Source organism: Garra rufa, chromosome 3, assembly GCF_049309525.1.
Source record: "Garra rufa chromosome 3, GarRuf1.0, whole genome shotgun sequence".
Taxonomy (NCBI): Eukaryota; Metazoa; Chordata; class Actinopteri; order Cypriniformes; family Cyprinidae; genus Garra; species Garra rufa.
The window spans coordinates 16,457,605-16,477,144 of record NC_133363.1 but is presented as its reverse complement, the minus strand read 5'-3'; the positions used below and the strand labels follow the sequence as shown (position 1 = coordinate 16,477,144).

The following is a 19,540-nucleotide window of genomic DNA, read 5'->3' as shown; positions in this document are numbered from 1 at the left end:
ATCCGTAAAGATAAATTTCTCTCTCAAGGCGTCCAAAAAGGTATTGTACTCGAGGAGCGGATATAATATTCTTGATACTTCAAACTTCCATGTTCTGTTCTATAAATTTTGAGAATTAAAAAAATCAGGCTCTCATGAAATCTTTGAAATCAATCTTTGTATGGCTAGTTTATTCAGTTATTCAGTATTGTTGTGTTTCCCCTGTTTTATTCGTTTAATATTCAGAAACAAGTGCCTTTTTTTTTTCAAAACATTTTTTAAAAGAAAGAATTCAACCCTCCAAAATTTTGTTTGCCTATGTCACAATATGAGATAAATCCAGCCCTGTAAATGATGCTGATTTTTGTTGCCAAATTGGTTTGGAAGCGTTGTTGAATAAACAAGTAACGTTAAACTGAACTTTTATGCCTGTATGACTGACAATTTTATTGACCACTGAGAAAGCATTGATTTGGTAAGATGATGGTTCATACCATGTAGAAAAATTACATTTTGAAAAATAGCTTAGATGTAGTAAACTACTTTTGCCGTGTTGCTGCTGTAGCTTAGCTTAGCTAAGGAATGGGAAACCACTACAACACTGTTATACGTCATCATACGTTGTCGCTAGTTCTTAATGTTACATCAGAGGACATGCGCCGATGTTTATCACACATTTCAAGATGTTGAAAAAAATGTTGTAGCGTTGCAAAAAGTACAAATGTACGGTGTACGCACCGTTCATTCACATGTACACATATGGCCGTAAGCAAAACAAACAATGCGTTATCACATGCACGGCAAATTGCAAATCTGTGGTGTAGTGGTGCCTTGAGAAGTGGGTAAATGCTTCATTTGTGTACAGCAAATTGCTGGAGTTCGAAAATCAGGAGTTAGGCAAAAAAGTGTGAAAGAGTTAAATTTTTGGAGTTTATTCTTTAACTTTCACAACAGTTTGTGTTACGGGATACTCCCTGGCTGTGTTGTATTTCGGAGTTCATTCATTGGTGTTCAGGGGCACGTTTTAACAATAACGTTACATCAGGAGCGCGCCATGACACGAGCCTGGTTCTGCCACACGATCGACTGATGAAGTTGTCTACTTCGTCATGAGGTAGGTAAAAAACTAACTCCAAAATGTTCTTTATCTTCTGACAGACAGCTGATTATAGCTGTTACGTTAGTGTACTGACGCCAATAACCGCGGCGAACTTTGTGTTGAATGAATCTCCGATGCAAAACATGGCTGTTTTGAGCGGACTTTTTTTCGATGTGAACAAGCTAATATTAGCTTACGTCTTTCTGTTCACCTTATTTTTTTGTAAACGAGTGTTTTGCTGTCAAATTTAAGTTGCGACTCGCTCAAGAAACATTCTGTTAAGCTTCCATAATGTCATGCCGACGAGACGAGGTAATATCTAGCAATGTCAGTAAACTGAAGTGTCTAAGTCTAACTTTACCCTGGCTAAAAACGATCATAGTTTAGCCATGAACGTGTAAAGTAATGCCTGCAATGTTTTGAGTCGTAACGGCTAACGTTACAAATGTTTTAGTAGTGACTCGTGACCTATGAGAGTTCGTGGCTTTCATATTAAACATTTTGCATTTTCAATCACACTAACAGGTTGTTTTAAATTACATGTTTTCTCTTCATTGTCAGGATGTTGACAGAAGTGCTGGATGGAGGGAAGTAGTAGTAAAACTGGACGAAATTTGTTTCTCAGATTTTCTCAATTCAGGTGAGTTATGTGTTTAGTAATCAGTTAATAAAGAGTAAGTGACTGTAATTTTATGATTTATTTTGTAAATAACATGTTGTTGATGTTATTGTGTAGTCCAGCAGAAGTTTTTGAGATAAAACAACACTGAAAAAAGATGACCAGGGCTCAGCTGATGTACTACATGTTTTCTTGCTTTTTGGATGTCAAAGGACTGGTAAGTATTAAATAATACTTCAAAATGTTATTGAAAAAAATATATATTTTTACATTTGTCTGAACGATTATCTTTTCTTAAAAAAAAAAAACAATTTCTTTGTGACTGAAGAAAGAAAAGAAAGACATGAACCTCTTGGATGACAAGCGGGTGAGTAAATTATCTGTATTTTTTTGTTCTGGAAGTGGACTCTTCCTTTAATGCCTATTGTTTATAAAGGGATGTTTATCTTGTGTTTCGGTCATGCCAAAGTATTGATGACCATCATCTGGCCACTAAAGAAAACCCTCAGCCATATCATCTTTCCTCAGGGACATCAAAAGCACAGGTTTCCACCTTTTACATCGTCTTGGACTGAGAAGTTTCGCCTTGTCAGTCATGTGAAACCTTGGGTATTGTTGAAGAGCTGTTCAAGTAAAGTAAAGTATCATGATGCTCTGTCCAGCCTGTACATATTTTTTTTTAAAGACAAATGTATATAATAATGATATAGGTAGAACTGAAGTCAAAGAACTGAGAGCAAGGCAGTTGAACAAGCAGTATTCTTATTTAAGCAAAATGTTAAGTTCTGTCCTCTGTGCTCCATCCTTCAGCTTTCAGTTTTGTTTTTATTCAGGCGCCTCAAACTAATTCATGGAATGTATCCTGGTATCACTGTGGAGTTGTTTCTTGTTACTTCATCTGATGTATATCTACCTCTGGTTACACAATACTACTGCACTATTTTATAATTATTCAGGTTTGATTTTATATAATGCAATGATGTGTTTTTGACTATGCTGTATACAATTTTACTAAACATTTCTTGTTGGCACTGCAGACATGTATTAAATGTAAATGTTTTGCTGTTAGATTTTACAGTATTTTATGACAGCAGTTAATTTCAAAGTGTTTACATGCATGGAATTTCAAAATCCAATCTATGTATTTCCTGAAATAAAAGCAGCTAGTTGAGAGTATGGCTTTCAGTGTAGTCATTTCCACATAAAACATATTGTGTTTACCCTAAGAAGTGTTTTTAACACTGGTTAAAGAGTTTAAATTATAATTAACTAAATTTTAGAGTTAAAATTACTCTCCAAATGATTAATATTTTAACTCCAGAAAGTGTTAAAATCTAACTCTGAGAAAGTGTTAAATTCTACTCCATTGAATTTCCTTTTGAACTTTCAATTTGAGCGCATTGGTTTACTGGATCCTTGGACTGAAATGTTTACAGGGGTTCACTGGTTTAAGAAATTTCAGATGGTAAAAATCTGCTTCTTTTTAATTGTAAGGTATTTTTTTTTTTTTCATTATTATGTACTGATTTAAATGACTGGGGTGTGGGAAATTCCCTCGCCACATGGCCTTCCATGTTTCTAACTTGCAGTCAAGTGTATATGACATAAAAATATATTTTGTAATATCAATCAGTGCAAACAGTGCTATCTGCTAGCAAACTTTAGCGATTTTTTGCAAACGTTTATTTACAGAACAACACCATAAACACAAACACAAGATTAAAGGTAATATACATATAATGAAAAATTGTCATAAATATCCTTATTAATGGCAAAAATTACCTATATTTATAAGTCTGCTTGCTCGAGTGAGCAGGCATGTTGGAAAATGGAAATTTCTCTTAGCCCTTCGTTTGAAATGAGGTCCCGAAAATTCTTTGTTTGGAGGCCTATCTGGCCCTTCCCCTTCCCCCTACCCTTCCAACCTAACGAGAAATGAGACACCCCTAGCACTTCACCCCCCCCCGGAGCCAAGCCAGCTCTTCTCACCTTTATTCATAGGTTGGGGGGAAGGTGAAAGGTGAAATGGCAAGTTTAAAAGTGACACGAACGACCCTCATTAACAATTGTGAGGTTAGATGTTTGAAAGGTTGTGAAAAAAATGGAGGCACCAGTGCAATCACTTTTTTTGTGTGAAAATAAATAAATAATTTCTTCATTTTTGCTTATAAAGGTATAGGAGTAATACATCATTCTGACCTGTAACGGGTCCATTTTTATTTTAGTGCACTCACAATAGCCTATAAACAACTCATGCGTTTATAAAATAAAGGAAAACAGAAGATGCGCTTTCTGCCGTCTGTTCTTGAACATCGCTTCACAATGAACAAAAGCTTTAAATTACCACTTTAAAACGAAATAATTCAAATCGAAAATAGAAACGTTCATTATGTAATCTGTAGGCCTAAAGATTTAAAGATATTTCTATATAAAGGCACGTCCAATTTAGAAATGGCGAGAAATTTTTCTATTTATCTCCATTATTGATGAATGTCTAAAATATAAAAGTAAGGAAAAGCCTAAAACAGGGCTGATTATATTTATTTTATAATTCTATTAAAATTATAATGTTATAGAATATACTATAAAATAATTATAATTACAAATTATACTGGCATAGAGTATATGTAAAACTTTAATAATTGTAGCTGCTTATATTTTCAGATTTTATGTTTCTCTGTTCTATATATCTTAAAATTTAGAGGATTTGCTGCAACGCAATTTTGTCCGATATGCAAATTATTTATTAGCCTATTAGTATTTTAATCCATAAAGCAAATGCTTTAAAAACACCTTTAAAAAATACTATTTTTGCATCCAGATGCTTTTAAAGAACTTTTCAATATACATGTTATCTTATATCTTAAATGAACTTGTATCTTAAATGTAAACCATGATTTCGTTGTATTCCCTGTGTAACGAATCTCTTACTTATAGCTACATTTTAGGTGCGTCTGAGCTTTGTTGTTTATGATTTTTTTAAAAATCAAGAGTTGCGCGCACTCAACAAAACTGACAAGACTCATTTGAACGCTTCTGATAGACATTGCATTCCTAACCCAACAGAATCGTGTGTGGTTCGTTATAACACTGTAAAAACGCCTAAAAAGAATTACGGTGCAGATTATCTGATCTTAATGTAATGCCGCAATTTACATTTTCTATTCATTTTCATTTTATTGTCAACAGACGTAATATATTGATTTTGTTTGGGCAGGGGAATATGTCCAATTTAGTGGCATTTTTTGGCCCCAGGTCAAGCCTTCCCCAGCCTTACACACGCTCCGCCTATGATACTAACTATATATATACCCTTAGAATATATAGCCTATATATACCCACTTAGAATAATTTTCTTCCCGACCCGACACGCTAAATTTAATTCTCATTTCCAGAATCTCACATTTAACCATTTGGAAACAATGTCGAGTATAAAACTTTTTTCGCAGTACATCCATTATATTTCCATGTTCCACTTTTAAGACGTATTACAGCCCTGCATTTTAGTCCGTCAAAGATCAAATGCGGGCTAAAATTATATTTTAGACATTCAGTGGTGATTTAAAAAAAAATTGCAGCGCTGGAGGAACCACGAGACCAGGCTACCATGACGGTCCTGTTAGCAGCATTGAGCGCACGTTCAGCACAGCTTGGAAGGGTTCCTTGTTTAAAGCTTACCACAAAACACTGGCAAAAGTAAATACCATGACTGTCTAATAGTAAGGAGATATTTTAATTATTTATTTAGAAACTACTGTTTTCTGAGTCAGTGATGATGCAGTTAACAGTCCTCATATCCTCGTTGGACGCGCGCCTTTAGAGAGAAATGCATCTCTATGGACTAGCTACATAATAAAAACAGTTTTTGTTTTCTATTTGTTTTTTTCGTTAAGTAGTAATTTAAGTCTTTCTACATATTTATTTATCATGTCTGACAAAAAAATAACGGTTAAATATTTTCCACTGAAAAAAAAATGTAACTGATCGAGCTTGAGCCTTCATGTCCTAAAAATGTGTTTTGCTCTCTCCGCACAAACGATTGGATATGCACCTAATAGCGCATATTTATATCTATTATTATTTATTTCTTTTATTTTACATCTATGGATTTTAGTTTAGCCAATTCGTGATTTGAGAAGGCAAATTGAAAGAGTAGGTCAACTCACTGTCTGCCGCTTGGTCTTTAAGAAACAAAAAGCTTACGTTTAACGAACAAAAATGCTCCAATTTTTTTTTCTAAATTAACTTAATAAAAAGGAAACGAAATTATAAATACTTTGCCGTTACATACAGAATGAATTACCGATTATGGCGCCAGATATTGAAACAACAGACATAAATACTGTCCAAATAGCCCTCTTTGTGCAGGGCTTGGCCACAGAATGTTGTTCCTTGCGCCACCTGGTGGATATTATATGAAGCGCAACAACGTTTTAAAAAAAACTAAAAAAGCCCCTGCAGGCCGCCGCGTGGCGACGCGTGCTGAATTGCAGGCTGCCGCGTGAAAAAAGACGCATTTTTAATGGCCAGATCTGTACACTAAGGTCCCATCATCAGTACCACAGAAATGATGCTTTATTAATCAAAACTCTGTGTGTAAATTATACTTTGTGTGAAAAAGAAAAAAATATTGTTGGAGTTTTACTGTCTCTAGTGTTTATTTAAACTGGAAGCTGCAGTGATTTGTACATATTGGTACCAATGAGCCTATGTTTAAGATTACATGAACCTGGAAAGCAGTAGAGGGCTATGTTCCTCAAAGTCTTTTCTGGACTCTGGAAGTTAGAGGGGATTTACATTTAGACATTTAGCAGACAATTTTATCCAAAGCGACTTACAAAAGAGGACAATGGAAGCAATCAAAATTAACAAAAGAGCAATAACATGCAAGTGCTATGACAAGTCATGTATCAAGTTTTTTTTATTATATAATAAATATATAATTACAATATAGTTACAAGATCAAACTAACAGAAAGAGATGTTCCATTTACACTGTCAGCCCCATGACGAGTACCGCTGCCTCTCATGGAGGAAGTAAAACTGGAACTCAGCAGAATTGACGAAATTTTGACCATAAATCAAAGAGCCTACTGCCTGGTGTGCATGAATGGTAGTTGTGCTAAAATCTAATGGCAATATCAGGATTTTAGTTAATCTCACAAGACTTAACGAGAATGTATGTAGAGAAAGACACGTACTGCCTGCTGTGATATGCTTCATGAGAATGGTTAACTACGTCAAGATGTTTTCACCTCTTCTTCAGAATTGTTAATGAATGTTAGCACCTGGGCTTGGGCTACACAGCAGAAAGAAATATTTACAAAAGTAAAAAAAAAGACATCAGCTCACCAGCTATACTGGTACAGTATAGTCCAAACAGTGAGAATATAGTTTCAGGTCTCCTGTAGCTCTGCATAATCTGGACATCCGAGCTGTCAGTTTATTAAAATATTGACTTGATATATTACTCTCAGCCTCCTGAAGGATTGCCCAAAGATGATTCACACTATGCTGGTTTCGTCAACACAGAGACACAATATTAAAAAAAGAAGCTCTTGTGGTAACATGGGCATGTGAGTGATTAATATGACTTTTGGGCAACAGACCTGGGAACTGAACTGATGACCTACTTCCAAGAATTCTTAAGTTCAGACAGAGGCTGCTCAGATTCATGTATAACATCATGCACGTCCCAGGAACACAACTGGTCGCTGCAGATGTGTTGTCATTAGTGTTTTTGTGGATCTTATAGTTCAACAAATCCCTGCAACAGTATACTGAAATAGTATAAACAAAAAGGCTGGTCAGAACATTGGAAAGCAGTGTCGGAACATCTTCTGCCATAGTGGTCTCATAGAGCAGATATCCATTTAGTAAATGAGATTCTACTGAAAAGATAACAGATTCTGATACCAAAACTCATGCAGAGAGACATGCTTGTGAAACTTCAAGGTCATCAAGGAATGACAAAGTGGAGCACAGAAACCTATGTGGTGGCCTGGTGTAAGAGAGACGTAACAGAGTAACTGAAGAGATGCTATAAAAATTCATAGCAGAAAACAGAGCAATTGATGTCAACACCCTTACCAGTGAGACTGGCAACGAGTCGCAGCAGATACCTTTCAATGAGAAGGAGGCCATTATCTGCTTGCGATTTACTACTTCTGAAGATACAAGGTTTTGAACTTGCCAAAACTTTTAACAGCAACAACAGTGGAATAGCTGAAGGTCATCTTTTCCAGATTTGGAATCTATGGAGCCCCTAAAAGTGAAAAAAATTTGGGGTCGGAGGAAAAATTTATTAAATTTTTTTTTTGCATTCTCTTGCAAAACTTTTGCATTCCCTTGCAAAGATATTTGCGTTCCTTTGCAAAACTTTTGCGTTCTCTCGCAGTTGAGTTCAGAAAACCATTTCCTGTTTACTTTACAACTTGCAGTGGTTCATACAGCTCCGTATGTTCACAATGGAGCGGTTCATAGAGCTTTATTTTGAACTTGGACTCAAGTATAAAGAAATACAGTCAGTGCTTAGTTCAAGGCACTGTTTTGGGACATTCTAAAACACTTATTATTATTATTTTGTTTTGTTCGACAAACGGATAAAGTAAAATTAAGCTAGATTTTTTGTATCCTATTTTTTGTATCCTATTTTTTGTTCGTAGCTTAAAAACAAATGAGCTTGCTTTAATATTTGTTTCACATGCATAGGCAGCCTTGATACTTTAGTCTGATAGCCTATTAATTGTATTGTTATTGATTTGCCCATATATTATTGAATCAGTGGTATCACTTTCTTCTTTGGCATAGAAAAACATTAAAAACTCTTCATGTGGCTTAATGGGTTACCGCGTTGCTTGTCTATAAATAGTAAGCTATATATTTTTAATAAAGTATAACATTTGGGCTTTTTATTTTACAGTCTTCTTATATTAATCCACGCTAAGCAAGGTTTTATATTGGGAAGAAAACGCTTATCATGAAATTCAGCATCTGCTTTCATGTAGGCTATATTTTAATAATTAGGCCTATTTCTATAGCATATTTGGTCTTTTTTTATCACCGTCTTCATTAAAGGAATAGTTTTGTTCTGTTTTTCTTTGTGTTTTACCCCTGTGTTTCTAGTGTATTTGTTTTGTTCCATTGTCTCCCCCTTTTGGTTTAGCATCTTTGGTTTCCACCTGCCCATATTTGTACTTCCCCTTATTATCCTGTTAGGTTGCCACTCCCCTGTCTCAGTGCATAGTCCTTAGTTCCACACTCCCCTTGTCCGTGAGTAATGTTACTTTGGTTCTTTGTCTTTCTGGTTCAAGTTCCTTGTTTTTTCAATAAATGTCCATTTAAATATAACTCTGGTTTCATGCAAGTTTCCTCCTGGCTCCACTCCACCGCAGTTGTGACAATAGTTCACCCAAAAATGTTTATCTGCTTACCCCCAGGGCATCCAAGATGTAGGTGACTTTGTTTTTCAGTAGAACACAAACAAAGATTTTTAACTCAAACCGTTGCAGTCTGTTATATAATGCCATATAATGGCAGTGGATGGGCACCAAACCTTTAAAAGTAAAAAAAAAAAAAACATGCACAGGCAAATCCAAATTACACCCTGTGGCTCGTGACGATACATTGATGTCCTAAGACACGAAATGATCGGTTTTTGTGAGAAACTGAACAGTATTTATATCATTATTTACCTCTGAAACACAGCAATGTCCATCTGTCCTGAGCGTGAGCTCAGCATCCGGCACGCTACATGTGTATGTGCTCTGGCGTAGTATACGTAAACGCCAGAAGCGATCTGTCGCGTGTATATGACACTCATTGTTTACACAGTGCACAGAGATTGTGAAAATTTTAAAGCTAAAAGATTATGTTTGCTTGTGCGAACTCATCCAGGACTGTTGACTGTTCACGATTTCCCCTTCCGGCGTTTGCGTATACTACGCCAGAGTGCATACACAGGTAACGCGCTGGATGCTGAGATCGTGCTCAGGACAGATGGACATTGCTGTGTATCAGAGGTAAAAAATTATATAAATACTGTTCAGTTTCTCGCAAAAACTGATCGTTTCGTGTCTTAGGACATCAATGTATTGTCACAAGCCGCAGGGTGTAATTTGGATTTGGCTGTGCATCTACTGCCATTATATGCCTAACAGACTGCAACGATTTTAGTTAAAAATCTTTGTATTCTACTGAAGAAACAAAGTCACCTACATCTTGGATGCACTGGGGGTAAGCAGATAAACATAAAATGTTCATTTTTGGGTGAACTATCCCTTTAAGATTTTTAAACATCACTGATTGGCCATAGTGTTCATAGCTTGACAGATATGATTGTGATTGACTAAAATGATCAGCGCTTGACGCTCCTCACTGAGCGCTCACACATAAGCACAACGGGAGTGTTTAAAATTCGTGCCTGTCCAGAGATCTGGAGATGTGCAAATGTCATAGGGATCCGTTGAGTCTTTCTTAACGGAATCAAAATGTAATCGCAAGAGGCAAGCCTTCATTTCCCCTCCTCAGCATCTATTTTCATATTTTTCTCGTGCTAATCAAAACACATCATATGGCCCCGCATTTACCACGCAAGCCCGAGCCCGGCCCGAGCCTGTGTTAAATGATAGATATGAAGCCTGAACCCGACCGGCAAAGATCTTCAGCTCTAATATGGTCATACTTCCTGGTTCTAGTAATCCTGCTTCTACCATTATATATTTATATGATTTTTAAAAGAGAACCATTTGTAACTCTTACTGATCATTTACATGAACAAAAATCTTCTTGAAACTTAAAAAAAGAAAAGAAAAAAAGCCCAGATGCATTCTTTAGAGAATATTATTGTGTTTTCAGACAACACATTCATTTGTTCATTTATTTATTTATTTGAAATTAGATTCTGGTCTTGATTATTATTATTTTGCATCATCCTAAGAGATTTATTTTGCCATTGCCAATATAGTCTTATAATTTTGATAGGTCCATAGAACATAAATTAAGAAGAAAGCTGTATGACTGCATTCATCTGGTGACTTTTCTGTCTAAATTTTCAAACATTTTCTTATTTAAATCATACTTAAACTAATATTTTTTTTGGCTGACTGCTGATCTCTGGCCACAGACAAAAGCATTAGAAAAAGCCTTCCGTATGTGCATGAAGTACATTTTAAATTTAAAACTCATAACAGTATTTAAATAATGTTTTCTCACCTGCTATAGGTCCACCAGGCAAAAGGGGAAGAAGAGGACGCAATGGAGACCCTGGTAAGTGTGTTTTAGTTCTGTTTGTGAGGTATTACACTGATTGTCTCTTTTAGTGGCCAAGTTTTCAAACTGTTAAATCATAAAAATGTTGTGGGCCACAATATGTGGGACAGTTAATAAATGTTCATCTCAACCACAATTTCCAAGTGCTTGAGGAATCTTTCAGTACAATTACATACTGGCATTGGATTATGTGACTAAGATTCCAAAAGGGTTTGGTTTATTACATTAGCTGTTACCATTGGTTCTGTTTTACTGTACCTCCATGTAGAGATGCATACACAGGCCAGCCACACCAATCCTGTTCAAATGGGCCCAGACAAGTCATATATAGGTGGTCAACCAAACACATAGCTCCAGGATCACATTAAATAGAAGAAATAACAAATCTTCAATCTAAGTTATGTATTTGCAGAGTATCATTGGTAGGCTGAAGTGGACCTTTTTCTGTGTTCTGTTTATACGTGAACTTCTAATTATTTGTAGTGCACTTGCTGTCCAGTAATCACAATAAGCTTTGTGCTTTGTTACCATTCATAAATTCAAACAATATGGCTTTGACGCCCCTTAAAGCTCCCATATTGTCAAAACTGAAATTTCCTGGCTTTTTTCATGATAACTGAGGTCTAGGGGCTATGTAACTACCATATAAGTTTCAAAACAGTCAATCCACAGTAAACTGCACACAGCCTACATAAAGTAGCTGTGCTTTTTCACGAGTCGCTGTGACTTGAATAAAAATGTGATGTCCGATCTACTCAGTGACCGCCTTCAGTCACTACCCAGAGCACCAACCACCGTCCCACACTCCTTTTGTCAAACCCCCAGACAACATTGTGTCTATTCCATTGCTAAGCAACAACAACATGAAAACAAGTCCAAAAAACACTGTTCAGTCAATCGATGTCAGGAAACTCTCCTAGGTTACTAATGCAACCCTAGTTCCCCTAGGGAACGAGAGCTGCGTCCAAAAACACTATGGGAATGTCTTTAGCGTGACACGCTTTGAAACACGTGTGTAATCTGCCCAACGGGAAAGCGGAACCTCATCGCGGTGACGTTGCCGTGGTGACGTCAGACCAGGAAGCTTATAAAAGCACATGGGCACAAACGACAGTTTCTGATTGGCTGACAGTTTCTGATTGGCTGAAGCAGCGCAACTCAGGGCGCCGGAATTATGGCTTCGAGATGCAGCTCTCGTTCCTTAGGGGAACTAGGGTTACATTACTAACCTAGGAGAGTTCCTCAGCGGGAACTCAAGCTGCATCCGAAAATGCTATGGGAATGCAATGCCCACGCCACCAGACTTGCAAGCCCCTGCTTAGTGTGTCTGCAGCACAGCTAAAGCGAGAGGACAGCGGAGCCTGGAGTGGTCCGAATGTCAAGACCATAGAATCTTATGAAAGTAAGAGGCGCGGACCAACCCGCAGCGTTGCAAATGTCAGACAGGGAAACGCCTGACAGAAAGACCTTGGAGGCAGCCATACTCCTAGTGGAGTGAGCCTTGATCCCCAAAGGAGTGGGGAGGTCAGAGGACTCGTAGGCCAAAGAGATGGCCTCCACTATCCAATGACTAAGGGTCCGCTTAGAGGCGGGGAGCCCTTTCTTATAAGGACCATAGCATACTACCAATTTGTCAGATTTACTCCACATGTCAGCTCTGTGGACATATGCGTCCAGTGCTCGCATACAATTAAGCTTCTCTTGGTCTGAGTCTCTGAAAGGAGGAGGACAGAAGGCTTCAAGCACGACAGGCCGTGGTGCAGAGGAGGGTACTTTAGCCACATACCCCAGTCTGGGGTAAATAAAAGCTTTGGCCATGCCAGGCGCAAAGTTAAGGAAGGAAGGGGCCACTGAAAGGGCCTGAAGGTCACCCACTCTTTTTAGTGAGGTAATAGCTAAGAAGAAGACAGTATTTAGTGTCACCACTCTTGGAGATAGTTCTTCGAGAGGCTCAAAGGTAGGTTTGCACATAGCCATTCAAAACCACGGCCAGGTCCCAAGGAGGAACCCGAGATCGAGCTGTAGGGCTCAGCCTCAGCGCACATCGGAGGAAATGCACTACGAGCGGGTCTCTGCCCAAGGAACGATCCCCGATAGGGACGTGGAAGGCCAAAATAGCCGCCATGTAGACCTTCAGGGTCGAGTGGGCTAACCCAGCTCAACCCAGTCAGCCGCTCCTGTAAAAACCCCAGCACTGGACCAACTGGGCAGTGAACTGGGTCGAGCTGGTATTTACTGCACCAAGAAGTGAAGAGTCTCCACTTCAAGGTGTTGAGTTTCCTCGTAGATGGAGCTCTGGATTGGAGGATGGTCTCCACAACCTCAGTTGAGAGACCTGAAGCTACGAGTTGTGCCCCCTCAGAGGCCACCCCCACAACTTCCACAACTCTGGACGGGGGTGAAATATTGCACCTCCCGCTTGAGAGAGAAGGTCCCTCCTGACTGGAATCTCCCATGGAGAGCCGTCTAGGAGAGTGACCATATCCGAGAACCATGCTTGGGCCGGCCAGAATGGGGCTACCAATAAGAGGCGCATCCCGTCCCGGCGTACTCTTTTCAGAACTCCAGGGAGCAGAGCAATCGGGGGAAATGCGTACAGACGAAGCCTCGGGCAAGTCTGTACCATGGCATCCAGCCCCAGGGGAGCTGGATGACTCAGAGAGAACCAAAGGGGACATTATGTCGTCTCCTGAGTCGCAAAAAGATCCACTTGGGCTCGCCCAAACTTGGTCCAAATGAGCTCCACCACCTTTGGGTGGAGTCACCATTCCCTGGGCCTCAGCCCCTGCCTCGACAGGATGTCTGCTTCCACATTGAGATACCCAGGAAGATAAACTGCTGTTAGTGAGAGTAGTTTCCCCTGGGACCACACAAGGATCTGGCACGCCAGTTTGTGTAAGGGGTGCGAACGCAGACCTCCTTGGTGGTTGATGTAAGAAACCACCGTTGTACTGTCGGTGCGCTCTAGCACATGATGATTCCTCACATCTGGGAGGAAGTGTTCCAGAGCCTGAAACACGGCTATCATCTCCAGGCAATTGATGGGCCCCGGTGAGATGGTGACCCCTGGAGATAGCACACTCTTCTTGGCGTTCAGCCGTAACCCCAACTCTTTCATGGGAGCTAGCTCGGATTGCAAACCTACCTTGCTTCCAAACATGCAACACACAGTTTGTGTGTGTCCCCACCCATTATAAAACGAGGGCAGAGAGGCACACATGCTCTGTAATGTTGCTTATCTTTTTGTTTTTCCCCCTTAGCAGACATATCTCTCTCAAATAAAAGTAGTGCAAACTGGCACAAAAAAGCAGAGATACAAAGACACACATAGAGCGCTGCTGAAAGACAGAAGCTGCCGATCGTTTGTGCCCATGTGCTTTTATAAGCTTCCTGATCTGATGTCACCGCGGCGACGTCACCACGATGACTTTCCGCTTTCCCGTTGGGCAGATTACACACGTGTTTCAGAGCGTGTCACGCTAAATACGCACGGATAATGTGTCCCATGATTTGTTCCATAATTGTTTGATTTGGTTCATTCACAGTGGTTTTCCGGAATCTGTGAGTGCTTTGCACACAACCCATAAAGATCCTGTAAAGACATGTGACATTTGGATGTGAGATGTAATGCGATGCGTACATTTCACTAAACTTAAACTAACCTAATAAACAATCTGTGCTTCAGATAGTGAGGAGCTCCCTGATCGCTGCTTCATTCCACTTTGCACATATTTTTTTGTCGTGAAGAGTCGTGCTGTAACGTGCATCATCACTACAACACTGCCTTTATGGCATTTGGTTCTGGCTTTTGTTCACACAGTGCTCGTTCCCGTAATTTTCCGGAATCAGCGCGCATTGTGAAAGGGGCTTTACTAAAGCAACAGTTACGTAGCTTACTGCATTCGGTGTTTGAAAAAGAAGAAACATTAATTATCATTCTAAAACATCCTGCTGAGAATCACCAAGCCACAGCAGGCTAGGCTACAGCATACATGACCGTAGTTACTTTTGGTTGGTCTGGCTGTGCGTCACTCAGAAAACAACAGACCAATCAGAAGAGAGGCTCATGAATATTAATTAGACGGGCCAAAATCGACCTGTTCTTGACAGAACTCCTAAAAAAGGAGCTGTAAAAATATATTGAGATGGATTTTGGCACTTATACCGCAAATATATATTCTTAAAGACATCAGCAACTAAAATAAACCTCCAGAAATGTGTACAACTTGTGACCTTTAGATCCCCGGTAATGAGCCAAGTTTCAGTCAGAAAGAGAAAATCCAATTTACTAGCAGAGAAAAAATCATTGATGATAAAAGTTTTATTTCCTACTTATTTCCTAGAAACTATGACTGTTCTCTTAGAAGTAAAGATTCATATTTGTCTATATGAGCATCTCAGCACTGTAGGGCTTGTTAGGGCCCGAGCCCAAAAGGGCGAAGGCCCTATTGTTCTCCTAAGGATTCTTATTAGGGCCCGAGCCCAGAATGGGTGAAGGCCCTATTGTTCTTCTAAGGATTCTTATTTTCCTCTTTTTTTTTTTTCAAACTTCCGGGCACTTTTGGGGGCCTTAACATACTCAAAAACTCTTGAAAATTTGCACACACGTTGGAATCTGCGGCCATCAGAACGCCACAGAGGCTGGGACCCGAGCGTGGTACAGGGCCTCTACAGCGCCCCCTGGAACACAGTCAGAAAACGTCTCAGGTTACGTATGTAACCCTGGTTCCCTGAGGGAACGAGACACTGCGTCCTGAAACGCTATGGGGAACGCCATTGGCGGGCCGCACTCTGAGTCATAGTCCAACATCCAATGAAAAACGGGAGTGACGTCACAGGCGCGGTGACGTCAGCGACCAGGAAGTATAAAAGCACGTGCGTTTGAAGCTGGCGTCAGCTCATAGGAATGAAGCGAGCGCAGCAGGGATGCGGAAATTATGATCCGAGACGCAGTGTCTCGTTCCCTCAGGGAACCAGGGTTACATACGTAACCTGAGACGTTCCCTTCCGGGAACTCAACACTGCGTCCTGAAACGCTATGGGGAACGAGGTATCAACGCCCCCATAATTTCCAAAGCCCTGCCTAGTGTCTGCTAGGACAAGGGTGGAAAAAGTTGTGTCTGGTGAAACTTGCCAGAGCACAGGAACAAACCTCAGCCTGGGGAACTTGCCAGGACATGAGTGGTAATACATCTCTGTCTGTGGGGCCCACCAGACAAGAGGGAGAGAGATTGTACCTCGGCCCTCGGGCACACGAGGACAAAGTAGTCCTTCGACTGGTCTCGCAAGACCGTGAAGGAAACAGCGTCTAGAATACTTACCTGCTGAGACACTGTGGTGACTCCGCCTGGTGATCTTGCCAGGACGCGAGTGGTAATACATCTCTGTCTGTGATCCACCACCAGACAAGAGGGATATATGAACCTCTGCCCTCAGGCACTCGAGGAGAATTGGTAGTCCTTTGTCTGCATTACAGCCAGTACAAGAGGGACACAAGAAGTGCCTGGTGATCTTGCCAGGGCACTGGGATTCATCTCTGTCTGTGATCAGCCACCAGACAGGAGGGATAAATGAGCCTCGGCCCTCAGGCACACGAGGAACAATGGTAGTCCTTTGTCTGCGTTATAGCCAGAACAAGAGGGACACAAGAAGTGCCTGGTGATCTTGCCAGGGCACTGGGATTCATCTCTGTCTGTGATCAGCCACCAGACAAGAGGGATATATGAACCTCGGCCCTCAGGCACACGAGGAGGAATGGTAGTCCTTTGTCTGCATTACAGCCAGTACAAGAGGGACACAAGAAGTGCCTGGTGATCTTGCCAGGGCACTGGGATTCATCTCTGTCTGTGATCAGCCACCAGACACGAGGGATAAATGAGCCTCGGCCCTCAGGCACACGAGGAACAATGGTAGTCCTTTGTCTGCGTTATAGCCAGAACAAGAGGGACACAAGAAGTACCTGGTGAATTTGCCAGGACACTGGAATACATCTCTGTCTGTGATCAGCCACCAGACAAGAGGGATATATGAACCTCGGCCCTCAAGCACACAAGGAGAAGTGGTAGTCCTTTGTCTGCGTTACAGCCAGAACAAGAGGGACACAAGAAGTGCCTGGTGATCTTGCCAGGACACTGGAATGACTCCGCCTGGGGGAATTGCCAGGACGCGAGTAGTAAAACATCTCTGTCTGTGATAGATCACCAGACCAGAGGAATATGAGCCTCGGCCCTCAGGCACGCGAGGCGAGATAGCATACCACTTGCCTGGGGAACTGCCAGGCCAAGAGGGTAGAAATCCATCTCCTGACTGGGGAACTGCCAGACCAGGAGGAAAGTAATCTACCTCAGTCAGGACACAGCCAGAACACTGAGGGATGAGGAGTGCCTGGTAAATAGGTGCCAGGACACGAGTAATACACCTTTGTCTGGGGAAATTGCCAGACCAAAGGGGTAAAACCTTTTTTCCTTAATAGAAGGAAAGCGCCTTTTGACCTCTGGGCCTAGCTTGCTAGGGCGAGAGGATGAATGAGCCAGGGGTGGCTCTGAGGTCAAGTTCATAAAACCTGACGAACGTTAAAGGTAAGGACCAACCCGCCGCACTGCAGATGTCCTGGATAGGGACACCTGCCATCAGAGCTTTAGAGGCTGAGACGCCTCGAGTTGAGTGAGCCTTGACTCCCAACGGGGATGGGAGATCAGAGGACTCATAAGCAGTAGAGATGGCATCAACGATCCACTTACTGATAGTAGGCTTGGAAGCCGGGCATCCCCTCTTAGGGGGGCCGTAACAAACCAAGAGTTGCTCTGATTTACGCCACAGGGCAGCTCTGTGGACGTAAGTGTCTAGTGCTCTTACTGGACACATTAAGTTATACTTCCTATGGTCGTGCTCCACGAATGGAGGAGGATAAAACGCTTGGAGCGTTATTGGCTGTGGTGTTACTGATGGGACCTTGGGTACATACCCAGCTCTTGGGTAAAGGAATGCTTTGGCCAACCCAGGGGCAAAGTCAATGTAAGAAGGGGCCACCGAAAGGGCCTGCAGGTCCCCGACTCTCTTGAGAGACGTTAGCGCAAGCAGCAGTGCTGTCTTTAGAGTAAGCATCCGATCGGAGACCTCCTCTAGAGGCTCGAAGGGAGGCTTACACAGCGCCTCCAACACCACAGCTAAGTCCCACGTGGGGACTCTCGGTTTCGCACGAGGCCTCAGCCTGAGTGCACCGCGGAGGAAACGTGAGACCAGGGGGTTTTTGCCCACTGTGAGGCCGCCATGAAGGGCGTGGTAAGCCGATATAGCTGCCATGTACACCTTCAGGGTGGAGTGAGCTAACCCTGCGGAGAGACGAGTTTGCAGGAACTCCAGCACTGTACCAATCGGGCAGTGGACTGGGTCTAAACGGCGTTTATGACACCATGAAGCAAACAAGTCCCACTTTAGGCCGTAAAGTTTCCTCGTAGAGGGAGCTCTGGATTGAAGGATGGTCTCGACAACCTCAGTTGGGAGACCAGCTTCTATGAGTTGTGCCCCCTCAGGGGCCACACCCATAACTTCCACTTCTCTGGGTGGGGGTGGCAAATTGCGCCCCCAGCCTGGGAGAGAAGGTCCCTCCTGACAGGAATCTCCCATGGAGAGCCGTCGAGGAGGGCGATTATATCCGAGAACCATACTCGGGCCGGCCAGTATGGGGCTACTAGCAGCAGCCGTACTCCGTACCGGCGCACTCTTTCCAGAAAAGCGTACAGACGAAGCCTCGGCCACGTCTGTACCATAGCATCCAGTCCAAGAGGAGCTGGAGGAACTAGAGAGTACCAAAGGGGACATTGCGATGTCTCCTGAGTCGCAAAGAGGTCCACTTGGGCTTGACCGAATACTCTCCAGATTTGCTTCACCACCTCTGGGTGAAGCATCCATTCCCCGGGCCTTGGCCCCTGCCTCGACAGGACGTCTGTTCCCACATTGAGGCGTCCAGGAATGTGAACTGCTCTCAATGAGAGAAGCTTCCCTTGAGACCACATGATGATCTGGTACGCCAGCTTGTACAAGGGGCGTGAACGCAGACCTCCCTGGTGGTTTATGTAGTAGACTACCGCAGTGTTGTCTGTACGGACCAGCACGTGACGGTTTCTTAGGTCTGGAAGGAAATGCTTCAGAGCCCGGAACACGGCCAGCATTTCTAGGCAATTTATGTGCCAAGAGTGATGATGGTCGCTCCACAGGCCACGGGCCGAGCGGCCACTCATGACCGCTCCCCACCCGGTGAGGGATGCATCTGTCGCTAGCGTGACGCGGCGGCAAGGAGCTCCCAGCACTGGACCTTGAGATAGGAACCAGGGCTTCTTCCACATGACTAAGGCACGTAGGCAGCGCCGCGTGACCTTGATCTTGCGGAATGGGTTCCCCCTCGGGGAAAACCCTTTGGTTTTGAGCCACCACTGTAGCGGTCTCATGTACAGCAGTCCAAGAGGTATCACGTTGGATGCAGCTGCCATAAGACCTAACAGTACTTGGAACTGTTTGACAGTGAGTAGCAGGCCTAGCTTGACCGCATTTGCTGCAGTAAGGATCGACTCGATC

The 19,540-nt window shown here is 42.1% G+C and overlaps 1 protein-coding gene across 1 annotated transcript in view; it reads left to right on the top strand.

The window, feature by feature from the left end:
• Positions 1 to 19,540, top strand: part of LOC141331510 (uncharacterized) — a 421,481-nt gene that overhangs the window by 106,846 nt on the left and 295,095 nt on the right. Inside the window, exon 3 of the mRNA XM_073836569.1 lies at positions 10,919 to 10,971. Within this exon, the coding sequence (XP_073692670.1) occupies positions 10,919 to 10,971 (53 nt within the window). The remainder of the gene's footprint in view (positions 1 to 10,918; positions 10,972 to 19,540) is intronic.